The sequence below is a fragment of the Papio anubis genome, chromosome 6 (assembly GCF_008728515.1).
Source record: "Papio anubis isolate 15944 chromosome 6, Panubis1.0, whole genome shotgun sequence".
In the NCBI taxonomy this organism is placed as follows: domain Eukaryota; kingdom Metazoa; phylum Chordata; class Mammalia; order Primates; family Cercopithecidae; genus Papio; species Papio anubis.
Window position 1 is genome coordinate 50,836,602 of NC_044981.1, and position 14,326 is coordinate 50,850,927.

The following is a 14,326-nucleotide window of genomic DNA, read 5'->3' on the forward strand; positions in this document are numbered from 1 at the left end:
AGGCAGTGAAATACTCTAGCAATTCTGGGGAGCAGCAGTAACCTGCAGCTCCCAGTCAGCCATGTGATCTCAAAACAACCAATACCCTACAGTGTCCTCTTGCCAGATGACTTTCCCCACCTGTAGGCTAATGTGTGTGTTCTGAGCACATTTAAGGTAGGCTAGGCTGAGTGGTTAGGTTCAGTAGATTAGGCGCATTAAATGCATTTTCAACTTAACAATGAGTTTACTGGGTTATATAACCCATCATATGTCAATGAACATCTGTATTTAGCTTAGTTCTGTGATTTTCTTTTAAAAAGAACACCTAAATGCACAATTTTTGGCTAAAATGTCAAATTATTACCATGAACTTGGGATTTTTACCCCATTTTTTTCTTTCCATTAAAAAAAAAAATTTGCAAGGCTCTTCTAAGATAAATCTTTAAGATTAGATCCTGGCCAGGCACAGTGACTCACACCTATAATCCCAACACTTTGGGAGGCTGAGGTGGGTGGATCACCTGAGGTCAGGAGTTTGAGACCAGCCTGACCAATATGGTGAAACCCTGTCTCTACTAAAAATTCAAAAAATTAGCTGGGCATAGTGGCATGCGCCTGTAGTTTAGTCCCAGCTACTCGGGAGGCTGAGACAGGAGAATTGCTTGAACCCGGGAGGCGGAGGTTGCAGTGAGCCAAGATCGCGCCATTGCACTCCAGCCTTGGGTAACAGATTGAGACTTTGTCTCAAAAAAGAAAAAAAAAAAAAAAGATTAGATCCCTACATAACGCAAGGCATTATTCAACATTTTCTAACACTTTCTTATAAACATTAAGTGAATTCATGGTACATATACTCAGTAAATAGAACTTTTAATTCCAATTCCATTGTAATCTGAATCTAATTAAAAATCCTTAAAGGAGATAGGGCAGTTCAAATGTCCCACTGCTCCAGATGTGTCCAAATGAATGTCCCCCATGGGCACTTCAACCTCAACATTTTCAAACATGTCATTCAGCCCTGACCTGACCCAGGGAGGCAGTATTATGACGATTCCCAGAAGTGTTACAAAAAAAAAAATTACTCCTTTTTGATTTTAAAAAATTACATTAAAATCAATTATAAGGTAGAAAATATGTGTGGATAGATTTATTTTTACTAAGTTATATCCTTCAGTGGGCTCTTTATTTGAAATATTACTAGGACTTTATGTGCATGTTTTGCCTCTTGAAAGTACTATTCCATGACTGACCATTTTGTTATTCATTCTGTTTTCTTCCTTAAAAGTGGATAGACAGGAAATCACCTCCTCCCACCCACCCTTTTTTATGAGGACAATGACTCTGAGTAATTGATTGTCTTAGGCATAGTCACACACCTGAGTAGAGCAAATACTAATAGCCAGACTTCCTGACTCCCAATCCATTACTTCTTTTTTTCTTCACCTTTGCAGAAGTATAGGAAATTGGTGCCATGAGCCTGGGCCTAAAGAACTGTTCATTCAGTAAATAATTGTAAGGTGTCTTCTATATGCCAGATATTATTTTCAACATGGGGACTTCTGCACCTAACAGTTCCTGCCTTTAAGGAGCTTATGGCTAATGGGAAAGTAAGTGGAGTAAATGAATGAACCCAGCTCCATGAATGAAGCAAACTGGGAGTCTAATGAGGGCTGGAGAGAACCCTAAGCCAGTCTGGGAGTTAAGAAAAACTTCCTGGTGGAGCCGACTTCCAGGTAGAGTGCTGAAAATGAGCCAGAGTTGCTGGGCTAGAGCGTACTGAGTTTGCATGCATGGGAGATACAGTGTCAAGAACTCCCAGTATTCAGAGTATTAAGATCTGGGCCAACAAAGTGGCCTTAGAGGTATGGGCTCTGGGAGAGGAGGCTGGAATAGGAAGGTCAACAGAGAAAGGATCTGTTTGAATAATTAGGGCTTAGAATTTCTATTGTAAACAAACAATGGTGAGCTGTTGAAGAATTTTGAGGAGGGAATGATAATCAGATTTCCATTTTTAAACTGTTGCCCTGAATGAAATGAGGGTTGGGGATGTGAGTTAGGAGAGCCATTATTGATGAAGAAAGGTCAGTTATGAGACTGCTATTGTCATCATTAACATAAGTTAATTTTGACGGCCTAAATTAAGGGAGAGCAGTAGAAATCGAAAAGGCAAATGGATTCCAGAAATGTTGAGATAAAATCAGCAAACCTTGATTCTGATTAGATGTAGGGAATAAGTCAAGTCTGGGTTGAAGGAAATGTCTGAAGATGAGTTTGAAGTGCCCATGGGAGACATTCTTTTGAACACATCTAGAGCAGTTGGATATTTGAATTCAAACCTCAGGAAAGATCTGGCTGGAGGCAAATTTGGAAATCAGCGGATACAGGTGCTGGCTGAAGCTAAGGGCCTGGCAGAAGTGCCCATCTGAGAGACACTGGATGGTGAAAAGGGGGCAGATACCACAATTGACAGGGATGGTGGGAGAAGAAAGCCAAGGTGGGGCCAGAGAAGGTAGTGTCATTGTCACCTAAGCCAAGAGAGGAGGCATTGGTTAGCATTGGGAATCCTTGCAGAGCTCAGGGGAGATGAGCATTGAAACAGGGTAATAGTTTCAGGGGAGAGAAATGACTCCCATTTCCTCTGTAACATCAAACCTAAACTTTCACTAATTCCACTGCACCTAGCCCACCCCCTTGCTCATTACTCCCCAAGAGCCCCTCTGCTCATAGACCTACCAGGAAGTCATACCATTCCTATGCTCTTATTTTGCCTCTTTGCCAGAATGCCCCAATTCTCACTTGTCTGAGCTCTATCCAGCCTTCTAGGGCTAACACAAGCCCACTTCCCCCCAAGGCTGCCCCAGCATACTCCGAGTGTGTTCTCTTCTATAGATCTATTTGTATTTCGCTCTACTTTACACTTGATTATGTGTGTCCTCTGGTGTTGGCTATTGATTCATGAAGTTTGACTCTTCCAAGCTTCTTGAGGTAAAGGGTCTTATTGTATTCTTCTTCTGCGGCCTTTGTAGCCTGGAATAGTGTTGAACAGATAATCCTTGCTCTGAAAAAGATTTCTGGTTGATCAAAATTACAAGACTTGAAATTATCCAGTTCATAAAAATTCTTGAGGAAGATTTAAATTTCAGCTGTCCAGGAGTTGGAGTGAACCCTGTACAAAGGAGATTGTTCTAAGGTAGAATCTTGGTCAGCTGATAGTCACATCAGGTTAGGGAGGAGGGTGTGGGAACAGAGGTCAGAAGTGAGGGAGGGCTCTTTACTCAGTGCAGCCACATGGAAGGCTGGGAGGATTCAACATCATGATGACAGTATGTGGTTTCCTCCAAAACGGGCTCAAACTTTACAGCTGGTCCTTTGAATCATGGAAGCATTGCCCATTCCTGCTTGGTGAAAGTGAGGCCTAAGAGGGAGGGGGGCAGACCCCACTTCACAGTGGCTTCTGAAGTTAATGAGGATAAAAGAATTATAACTCATGGTACCATTTTTGTAGCTGTGTTAGCTGCTCTCAAAGGGAGAATTTCATGGCAGGGGAAGAGGTGGTTGCTAAGGAAATGACAAAGAGAGGGAAAAAAGAAAAACAACCCAAACCTTCTTTCTGACCACAAGTTTAGAATTTTTCTTTCCTTTTTTTTTTTTTTGAGGCAGAGTTTCGCTTTTGTTGCCCAGGCTGGTGTGCAATGGCTTGATCTTGGCTCACTGCAACCTCCACCTCCTGGGTTCAAGTGATTCTCCTGAGTAGTTGGGATTACAGGAGCCTGCCAACACACCCAGCTGATTTTTTGTATTTTTAGCAGAGACAGGGTTTCACTATATGGCCAGGCTAGTCTCAAACTCCTGACCTCAGGTGATCCGCCCCCCTCGGCCTCCCAAAGTGCTGAGATTACAGGTGTGAGCCACCGCGCCTGACAGAATTTTTCACGACCTTGCACTACCAAAGGGAAATTTAAGTCCTTTGTTGCTGTTCTTGTTTTTGAGACGAAGTCTCACTTTGTCACCCAGGCTGCAGTGCAGTGGCACGATCTCGGCTCACTGCAACCTCCTCCTCCTCGGTTCAAGTGATTCTCCTGCCTCAGCCTTTCTAGTAGCTAGGATTACACGCACCGGCCACCATGCCCAGCTAATTTTTGTATTTTTAGTAGAGATGGCGTTTCAACATGTTCGTCAGGCTCGTCCCGAACTCCTGACCTCAAGCAGTCCACCCGCCTCAGCCTCCCAAAGGGCTGGGATTACAGGCGTGAGCCACTGCCCTTGGCTGGGAAATTTAAGTCCTTTTTACCCTCAGATGACAGATCTTTGTGACCCTCTCAATTCCTGAGAGAGGTAAGGAATCATATTCTGAGTTAGAGGCCACGGTGGTTGTATACCTGGACTCTCAGATTCCTTTGTGGGTATTGGGTTACACACTCCAGGGGGTGGAGCTGTTAAGAAGACCCTGAGATCTCGGTGGCTGCATTTTAAATATCTCATTTGTAAGGGAAATGATGATTCTGCCAATGTATTTCCCTTTGTACACATTTTCTTTTGAAGTTAAAGTTAATATCCTTTTGGACTTGTACCTCTCTGCTTCTTAGTTCTATAAATCTCTTCCTAGTTTTATTTTCTGTAAGAGTGAAGTAGAAATAATTTCCAGAAAAGAACTTGTCAACATCAAGTCATGAGGGAGGCTAGTGATATGAGAACTAGAAGGAACTGTCAGAGCTCTGCCGTCATGGTCTTCTGCAGACCAACAATGAGGCAGTATCCTGTTCTGTCCTTTCTCCCTCAGAACAGACAGATATGCCAGTTAGTTCTCAGATCTGAATTGTGCTCTCTTCCAATTACTAAACTACTAAAACCCTAAGTTTTAGTCTTTAGAAATTCAGTTGTCAGTTTATAAGAACCTGCTATGTGATGGATATGCTATTTTAAGGATATGAAAATAAGTAGGAATTGTGTGGTTATATATTATTTAACTCTGGATGCAGGAATCGTCTGATTGGTTTGGGTTCCCAAAGACGAGAGATATAGCCTTGATTTTAGACAGCATGCAGACAGGGCCACTGGGAGCATCTTTGGGGATTCCTTCTTCTACAGCTTTATAACCCCAGTGACTCACCTTGATTTCTCCCAGCCATAAAATCAGACTGGTGATTTCATCTGGTTTGCTCTGTACTTCACAAGAGGGTAGTAGAAGATTATATCTAAACAATAGAGCACTTTAATTCCCCAGAACTCCAACAAGCCCAGCACCTCCAGATTATATGTTGCTAACAGCAACAGGACAACTTGAGAAGTTATCCCACGTTCCGGGCCCATTCCTGTAGTTCGTCCACCAAGGTCAGTTGGAGAAACCTCCATCCAGAACTGAACTATCAGGCACTCGGATCCCTCTGCTGGCTGATAGCAGAAGCACTGCTTAGCTTTTTCTTTTCTTTTTGTTTTTAAATGAATTCAGGTATTCTAATTAGCATTTTCTTTCTCTCTCCCACACTCCCTCTTTCTGTGTTTCTCTTTCTGGCCGACTCTGTAATCCTTAATACATTTCTCTTGGTGTCTTTAATTCCTACACTGAGCATGAGTTCATAGCCCATTCCTGGTAGAAGACCACTGTCTGATGGGTGCTGGCTAAATGAATGCCTCAATACAGGGTTATAGGGGCTACCATAGAAATAGGTTCAAGGTATGGAGGGGACATTAGGCCCTGACCTCATGAATGATTCCTGCATCTCATATCAGTGATGGTCATAATAATGGCAAGTACTTATGCAGACTTGGAACCAAGCACTTTGTTAAACACTTTACAAGCATTATGTCATATAGTTCTTTTTCAGCCCTGTAAGGTAGCTTCTCTGTTGTTTACTCCACAGATAACAAAGCTCAGGCTGGATTCATGCAGCTTGTTGATGGTGGGGCTCAGGATGTGCGCTCAGGTCTCTCTGGCACCAATGTCATAACTGCAAACTACAGTGACCTCAGATGCTCCAGGCTTTCCAAGCCCGTATCTTGGCAGAAGTTCTTTGACCTTGCTCTCTGCCTACAAGTCTCTTCCGCCTTTATCTTTTCTCAGGAATTCTGATTTTTCTTCAAGATTCAGTTCAGGGTCACTTCGAGAGGGCTATACCCCCATCCTTTCCCTGTTTTGGCTGTTTGCTGAGACCCCTGTGAACCAGTACTTGTCTCTAATGGAGCACTTATTGCACGTTTTTGTGTTGATTCCCCTACATGTCTGTTTCCCCAGTAAACTTTGATCTCTTTGAAGGCAGGAAGTGTATCTTACCAGTCTTTGTATCCCTAGTACCTAGTACAGAGCCCAGCTCATGGCAATAAAAATGACAGCAATACTTCACATTTACTACGTACTTATCTTGGGCTGGGCAGAGTGCTAAGCACTTCATTTTTTAGACCCTCTCATCTAACTATCATACAACCCATATAATATATAGAATTATGAAGAAACTGAGGCTGACAGAATTCTATAACTTGCCCAAGGTCACCCCAGTAAGTGGCAAAACTGGAGCTTGACTCCAGGTCTCCCTGAACTTCTTTACATTTTATTAATTTTCATGCCCTACACTTTTTTACCTGATTAGGTATTTTTTCTTTTTCAATATTGATTGAGATGTATGGTAGGAATTACATTTTCTTTGCTAAAATTAGTAAGCACCTTGAACAGTACTTGCTGTATGTGCTCCAGTTGAGGGTCTTTGAAAGAAGGGGTGCATTTAGATAAATCAGATATTGAATTTTTCTGAAGAAAAAAGCTTGGGAAACATAATTACATAAGGTAACTAGAAATGCTTAAAATCTATTTCTTTACCTAGCAACTTCACATGAAATTTTGCAACAGTTTTATGAAATATTTTATGAAATAATTGCTGTATTCGTCTGTCACCGAGAAATACAAGAGTAAGTTAAGCATTTCTGAAGCCTGAAATCACCGAGTACAGTTTTAATTACCTAAGAGAGGCAAATCTAAAACTACTTGCTTTTCAGAGCATAATTTTAAAAAATGAACAACAGTCTTTGCAATTAGATTTTATGTTAAATTTAGGTCACATGTTAATTTTAACTGTTAGGATATCCTAGAATGTGCATTTTTCTTTACCAACCTAACTGATAAGTCAATTTGCCTGTCTTAAATATGAGGCTTAGTCAGTTGCTCACCTCATATTTTCAAAGTACCAGTGAAATTAGCGGATAGTTTAAGATTAGGTAGGTGCTAAAGAAATACAGTCTATCATTAGCGATATCAAGATTTGTAATTCTTATATTTCAATACGATATTTCATGCTATTAAAGCCTATTACATTTTAATATTGAGAAAATCCCATCCTTTAAAGGCTACCTTACTTATAGATATAATTAAATCTTGATAATCATTAAGTCATTGATATCACTAAATTATGTTAGGGTAGCTAACATTTCCATTTTACAAGATGTAACTTTGCCTCACACTAAGTGTAGTAAACATAGAATATTGGGACAGGCCAGGCATGGTGGCTTACATCTGTAATTCCAGCACTTTTAGAGGCTAAGGCGGGCAGATAATTTGAGGTGAGAAGTTCGAGACCAGCCTGGCCAACATGGTGAAACCCCATCTCTACTAAAAATACAAAAATTAGCTGGGCATGGTGGTGCACGCCTGTAATACCAGCTACGCGGGAGACGGAAGTTGCAGTGAACCAAGATTGCGCCACTGCATTCCAGCTGGGCGACAGAGCCAGATTCTGTTTCAAAAAAAAAAAAAAAAAAGCTTTGGGAGGCCGAGGTGGGCAGATCACCTGAAGTCGGGAGTTTGAGACCAGCCTGACCAACATAGAGAAACCCCATCTCTACTAAAAATACAAAATTAGCAAGCGTGGTGGCACATGCCTGTAATCCCAGCTACTTGGGAGGCTGAGGCAGGAGAATCGCTTGAACTCGGAAGGCGGAGGTTGTGGTGAGCCGAGATGGCGCCATTGCATTCCAGCCTGGGCAACAAGAGTGAAACTCCGTCTCAACAACAACAAAAAAAATATATATATAGGGACAGTAAGAGATCTTGGTCCAACTCCATTATTCTACAGATGAAGAAAAGGAGGCTCAAAGAAACTGTCTGCAGCTCCTTGCTTCCTCTACTGTACCAGAAAGCCACGTTCCATTAAAATAACCACAGATCCTAGCCGGCCTGGTGGCTCACGCCTGTACTAACACTTGGGGAGGCTGAGGAGGGAGGACTGCTTGAGCTCAGGAGTTTGGACCCAGTCCAAACGCTGTACATAGCGACACCCCCGTCTCTACAACAACAGCAGCAACAAAAAATTATCCGGGCGTGTTGGCGAGCATCTGTGGTCCTAGCTACTCTGGAGGATTACTTGAGCCCAGGAATTAGAGGTTGCAGTGAGCTGTGATCGTGTCACTGCACTCTAGCCTGGGCGACAGAATGAGATCCCGTCTCAAAAGAAAAGAAAATAGCCATAGTACCTTGTCTATCTTAGCTGCATTCGTGTCTCACTGCCGTTTTGCCAATTTTCCTTTCTTTTCTGCAGGTTGCATCCCCTGTCCTGAGTGCGTGGCACGGAGCGCAAGCGGGCCGCGGCCATGACGACCGCCATCTTGGAGCGCCTGAGCACCCTGTCGGTCAGCGGGCAGCAGCTGCGCCGCCTGCCCAAGATCCTGGAGGATGGGCTTCCCAAGATGCCTTGCACTGTCCCGGAAACAGATGTGCCCCAGCTCTTCCGGGAGCCTTACATCCGCACTGGCTACCGCCCCACGGGTCACGAGTGGCGCTACTACTTCTTCAGCCTCTTTCAGAAACACAATGAGGTGGTCAACGTCTGGACCCATTTACTGGCAGCCCTGGCGGTCCTCTTGCGATTCTGGGCCTTTGCCGAGGCTGAGGCCTTGCCATGGGCGTCTACTCACTCCCTGCCCCTGCTCCTTTTCATCCTGTCGTCAATCACTTACCTCACCTGCAGCCTTCTGGCCCACCTACTGCAGTCCAAGTCAGAGCTCTCCCACTACACCTTCTACTTTGTGGACTATGTTGGCGTGAGCGTTTACCAGTATGGCAGCGCTTTGGCTCATTTCTTCTACAGCTCTGACCAGGCCTGGTATGAGCGGTTCTGGCTTTTCTTCTTGCCAGCAGCTGCCTTCTGTGGCTGGTTATCTTGTGCTGGCTGTTGCTATGCCAAATATCGTTACCGGAGGCCTTACCCAGTCATGAGGAAGATCTGTCAAGTGGTGCCGGCAGGGCTGGCCTTCATCCTAGACATCAGCCCTGTGGCACACCGTGTGGCGCTCTGCCACCTGGCTGGCTGCCAGGAGCAAGCAGCCTGGTACCACACCCTCCAGATCCTCTTCTTCCTGGTTAGCGCTTATTTCTTCTCCTGCCCGGTGCCTGAGAAGTACTTCCCGGGTTCCTGTGACATCGTAGGCCATGGGCATCAGATCTTCCATGCCTTTCTGTCCATCTGCACGCTCTCTCAGCTGGAGGCCATCCTCCTGGACTACCAGGGGCGGCAGGAGATCTTCCTGCAGCGCCATGGACCCCTGTCTGTCCACATGGCCTGCCTCTCCTTCTTCTTTCTGGCTGCCTGCAGTGCTGCCACCGCAGCCCTTCTGAGGCACAAAGTCAAGGCCAGACTGACCAAGAAAGATTCCTGAGGCTGGCAAGTGGGGCAGCGTGTGGAGGAAGCCCCTCATAATTTGGAGAAAACTTGATACAATAGAAGTTGACTTTGAAAGGATTGGCTTTTAAATTAATACATATATCCAAGGATATGTTATAGCTGCAGTGTTTGAAAGCCAAAAGATTTAAGAGTTTTGTTGTTGTTAATGAAAGGAATACTCCTTTTCCTTTTGGATCATAGCTTAACAAGGCACAGGAAGGGAAGGGATCTCTCATAAGATTCATGAGACATTGAAATAAGGAGAATCGTCTTCATGCCTGAAAATTTAGCAAAATTCTGACTATGGCCTCCAGGGGCAATTCCTAAAAGCTGAATGGATAATAAAATCGGACTGGAAAGTAAGTAGGTGGCTGGTCCTCACCCTGTTGGAATGGCTATCCTACTATGCTGTTCTTTGGTAATGGAATAAATTGACCCAAGGACCCAATTTCATTTGGATTTCAAATTGTCCAGAGTGGAAAAGCCTTCAAGATGACATAATGAATTACTCAGTTCATCTGATTTCTGGTCTCTCCTTTCTCGACAACTATAATACTAACCCTTTTCTCAGGATAACTGTCTAACTGGCAGTTTTCTCTGAAGTGCTGTTCACTCCCATCCCTACCTTGCATGGTGATATAAAGGACTAGGAAGCAGTCATACTTCCAGGAAATGCTTGGATTCATGTGGACATTCAGAAAGCTTATTCTCATATAGTTCTAATGTAAACGGTACTAGAAATTACAGTGCCAAGAGCCACCAGGAGGCCCAGCCAATAAGCATAGATACTACATGGTGTCATGGGACCCGTTCTATTTTACACCGGTGGACAACAGGATTACTTGAGAGTTATCAGGGCTGCCTAACAGACCAGGAGATCTGGGAGTTGCACCAGGGAATCTCCATATTTGACCAGCATGTTTTAAAAGCTCTTGGTAGGATTAGTTGGTTCTAAGGATCCCTCTAGGGACCTCATTATTTCAAGAGGAACCCAAGGTCCAGTCTTCTACATAGATGCTGTCCCACAAAGGACCCACATAACTAACCCAGTTCAGGGTTCTCAGGCAGGCAGTTCTGCGTCAGCTTAGAGCAGAGCCCTTAAAATACTCAAGTACTGGGATAGGCAAGCATGTGTGTTTACTGTGGGTTTGTCTTTGGGTGAGAACATGTGAACCAGGCACCCTGGTTTGTTTGGAGCATTGCTGCCCAGAAGCTTCTATGGGATAGGTGGTGCTTGGGATTGATGTGTTCTGGCCCTGCAGCCCTCCCTGAGGATTGACTTCTGCACTAATCCAGTGAAGGAGGCTGTGTCAAAAGAAGGGCTCAGAAGCCCTCTTTTCAGAGGCAATGATTTCTGTCAGTATGAGGTCCCTTATTTACTAAAAAGGGACATGATAACTCCAGTTTGATGAACCTCCTCTGAGTTTACTTTGTTGTCTTCAATCTTTTGTTTTCTTCCTTTCTCTGAGATTTGTGGGTTTTGTGCCTTATAAATGGAAATGTATGAACACTTAATATATGCCCATGTAGAATTTTCTGTTTTGGGTTATTGGGATAAGAAAAAATATATATTGCTCTTCAACTAGTGAATGAAAGAAACTTCAGAAAGCTAGAATTGCTTATCAATCAAAAGACTTTCTCAACGTGTATTTCGGCCACAAACAAAAAAAGATATTCAACTGAAGCTTTCCAATAATCTTTATATCAAGAAAGCATGCTTCTTGTCAGCTACGTTGTTTTCTTAGATGGATTTCTCCTGTTAATCCTCAAATATCTGAACTTCTGTGTTACCCAAGTGTCTTATACAAGCTTCTGGTGTCTAGGACAAATTTATGGCAAATAAAATTAGCAAAACTGAACTGGGTTGAACTGAACAAGAGGATGGGGGAATTGTGCAAATACGTTGTTAGTAGAGGGTCAATTTAAAATAGGGACTAGAAATTGTTTGAAGTTTTCTTTATTACAGATTCAAAGACTGTATTATTTTGAAAGTTGGGAGGAGAAGGGAGGGAATAGAGCAGAAGGGAAGAGGGTGTAAGTCAAACTCTTTAATATAACTGGTGGTATTGTGGGCAGAGATCTTTAGTTCAAATCCACATATTTTTAAAAAGAGAGAACCGGAGGTAGAGCAGTGATCAGATGGGTGCACAGACCAGTGCCAATCTGAACATTGTTAATGGCCTGTGACATGAAGAGCACAGGAAGAGGCATTAAGATATTGCCATACAGTTTTAATTTATACAAGTATTGGCCCCTCAACTGGTTGGAAATTTTTTTTTTAAATCTCTTTTTCTGAGACAGGGTCTTACTCTGTCGCCCAGGCTAGAGTGCAGTGGTGCAATCACGGCTCACTGCAGTCTCGACCTCCCCAGCTCAAGCAATCCTCCCACCTCAGCCTCCTAAGTACCTGGTACTACAGGTGCATGCCACCACACCTGGCTAATTTTTGCATTTTTTATAGAGACAGGGTTTTGCCATGTTGCTTAGGGTGGTCTTGAACTCCTGAACTCAAGTGATCTGCCCACCTCAGCCTCCCAAAGTGTTGGGATTACAGACATTAGCCATCACACCCGCCCTAGAAACAGTTTTTTAATAGGAGATATTTGAGAGGCATTGAGGTAGGAGACTCTATGACATGCCCTCAGAATATCAGAATCTTCTAAGAAATAAACTAGGAAATGCAGATGTTTCTAACTACTCAGACTTTTGAGGAATTACTCCTTTTAAAACATTTTTGTTAAAGTTTAGTGTATCAGTAAGAAAACAGACCTAGTTTAAAAGGAATAATTAACAATTTTATAAAGGAGATGGCTATCTTATTCCACCATAGCCCCTCCAACATATCTACTGGAAATTCTGCTAGTTAACTTTCTCTCTCTCTGTTAATTTAGACTTTCAACCTATGAAAATGTAAATACCTTTGAAAAAACTAAACTATCAGTCATATACATCTTCTCATGAATGAAATGCAGTATAGGGAGAGGAGATGGCAGGACACACTAAACTGGGGACACATTTGTCTGCTTCTCTTTTGCCTAATTCTTCCTGACCTGTATTTACTGATGAGCTAATAATATTTGTAAGACTCTAGGGGTTCATTTCCATTTCAGCGGAAAGTACTTCACTCAATAACAATATTCTCAAGAGTCTTCTACTGGAAGCTAGAAAGAAATAGGAGTTTAAGTCCATAGAATGAAGGTAGTTATTCCTGCCTCTGTTGCCCACCTGTTCACAAAAAGTACCTTTATGCTTGAAAACATTAGGTTCTTTGGTTACTGCACTGTAGTTTCAAATGGATCCTCCAGATGGCATTCATGTCTTAGAAAGGGCACAGCCATTGTCCACAAGGCTTCTGCCTACTAATTCTAGTGGTCTTGTGTTTTTCTTGATTGCTTGGCAAAGTAAAAATGGAGCTATTTTCTGTCTATATAAATCTTCTTATATGAATAACCATTAAAGTGACTTTGTATATGCATTGTTGTAGTGTCAGCAGTTTAAAGCAACAGCCACCTTGTTTCTTTGACAAGGTCTTAACAAGGACTACCTTGAAGAGGCCCCCTCTAAAAGGTTCTGTTTATACAAACATTGCCAGGAAAAGGAGGTCAGGACACTTTACCTCCACCAAGAAGCAGGAAAGTATAAAAACTTTAAAAAAAACTCTATATCCCATCCCCCATACACATATACACACACACCCTAATACCTACTCATGAGTAGAACAAATTGCTTCCCCACAAAATGCTATGAAGTTGATTTCTCTGAAGATTTCAGTGTAATTAAATAAATACTCCTAGTTTCATAGATAATAGTGTAAAAGATTTCAAAATTTTTAAGTCATTGGCTACAATTTTATAAATGTAAAAATGATGAATTATACTATGATTCAACTATAGCAGGTACTACAATGTATGAGTTGTGAAATGTGGCATTAACTAATTTTGTAGCCTTCACAGATTGAAAGAGCTGTGTAAAAGGTGATTCTCTAAGCAACTGCAGCTTCAGGCTATAGTAACATCACAATCACAAAGAAAACAGCATTTCTATGGCTGGAGGCTCCACTGGTTGAATTATGGTTGTCAATCTTGCCCAAACCCTTTTTTGTCACCAGCAGGGGCCCTAGGCAGTTTGAAAATGCTTCCGTTGTTACTGTTACTAGTTTAACCACTCTTCAGTTATTAATTTAGCAAGAATTTATTGAGCACCTATTGGTGAAAGGTACCACATTGGCTCTGGAGACACCACAGTGTGGAAAAGACACCCTGTGGGCAGAGAGTCTGCCGTCTGCTAAATGAGTGCTGGCATCTTTTCCTTGGGCCATGAGGGTCCCTCTCTCCAGATCATGGTTCCAATCACAGCCTGAGGGCCAAGAAGCTGGGACCTGGTTTGGGCCAGAACCTCTTCATAAGGATTAAGCTCTCTCTCCCCTTTACCTCCAGAGGTTGGAAACCTCTTCCCCTGTAGCAAGACAGTCACCTTATAGCTGCCTCTACTTCCCGTTACTCCTGCCACTTCTCCAACCCTTCTCACTGCCCTCTACTTGTTTTAACTCAGTCCTGGGGATCCTTGACACATCCAGACAGAGAGAGGAGCCCTAAATTTCCACAAGCAGTAGAGACTTCCCAGGTACATAGTCCCATCCTTCAAGGAAGGGGATGTGTGGTTCCAACCTGAGTACAGGTTCCTGACTTGGTAAGTTGAAA

The 14,326-nt window shown here is 42.9% G+C and overlaps 1 protein-coding gene across 1 annotated transcript in view; it reads left to right on the top strand.

Annotated features, from left to right (window-relative positions):
* Positions 1 to 13,101, top strand: part of PAQR8 (progestin and adipoQ receptor family member 8) — a 46,084-nt gene extending 32,983 nt beyond the window's left edge. The window contains exon 2 of the mRNA XM_003897733.5: positions 8,505 to 13,101. Within this exon, the coding sequence (XP_003897782.1) occupies positions 8,557 to 9,621 (1,065 nt within the window). The 5' untranslated portion in view covers positions 8,505 to 8,556 and the 3' untranslated portion in view covers positions 9,622 to 13,101. The remainder of the gene's footprint in view (positions 1 to 8,504) is intronic.
* The last annotated feature ends 1,225 nt before the right edge of the window (positions 13,102 to 14,326 follow it).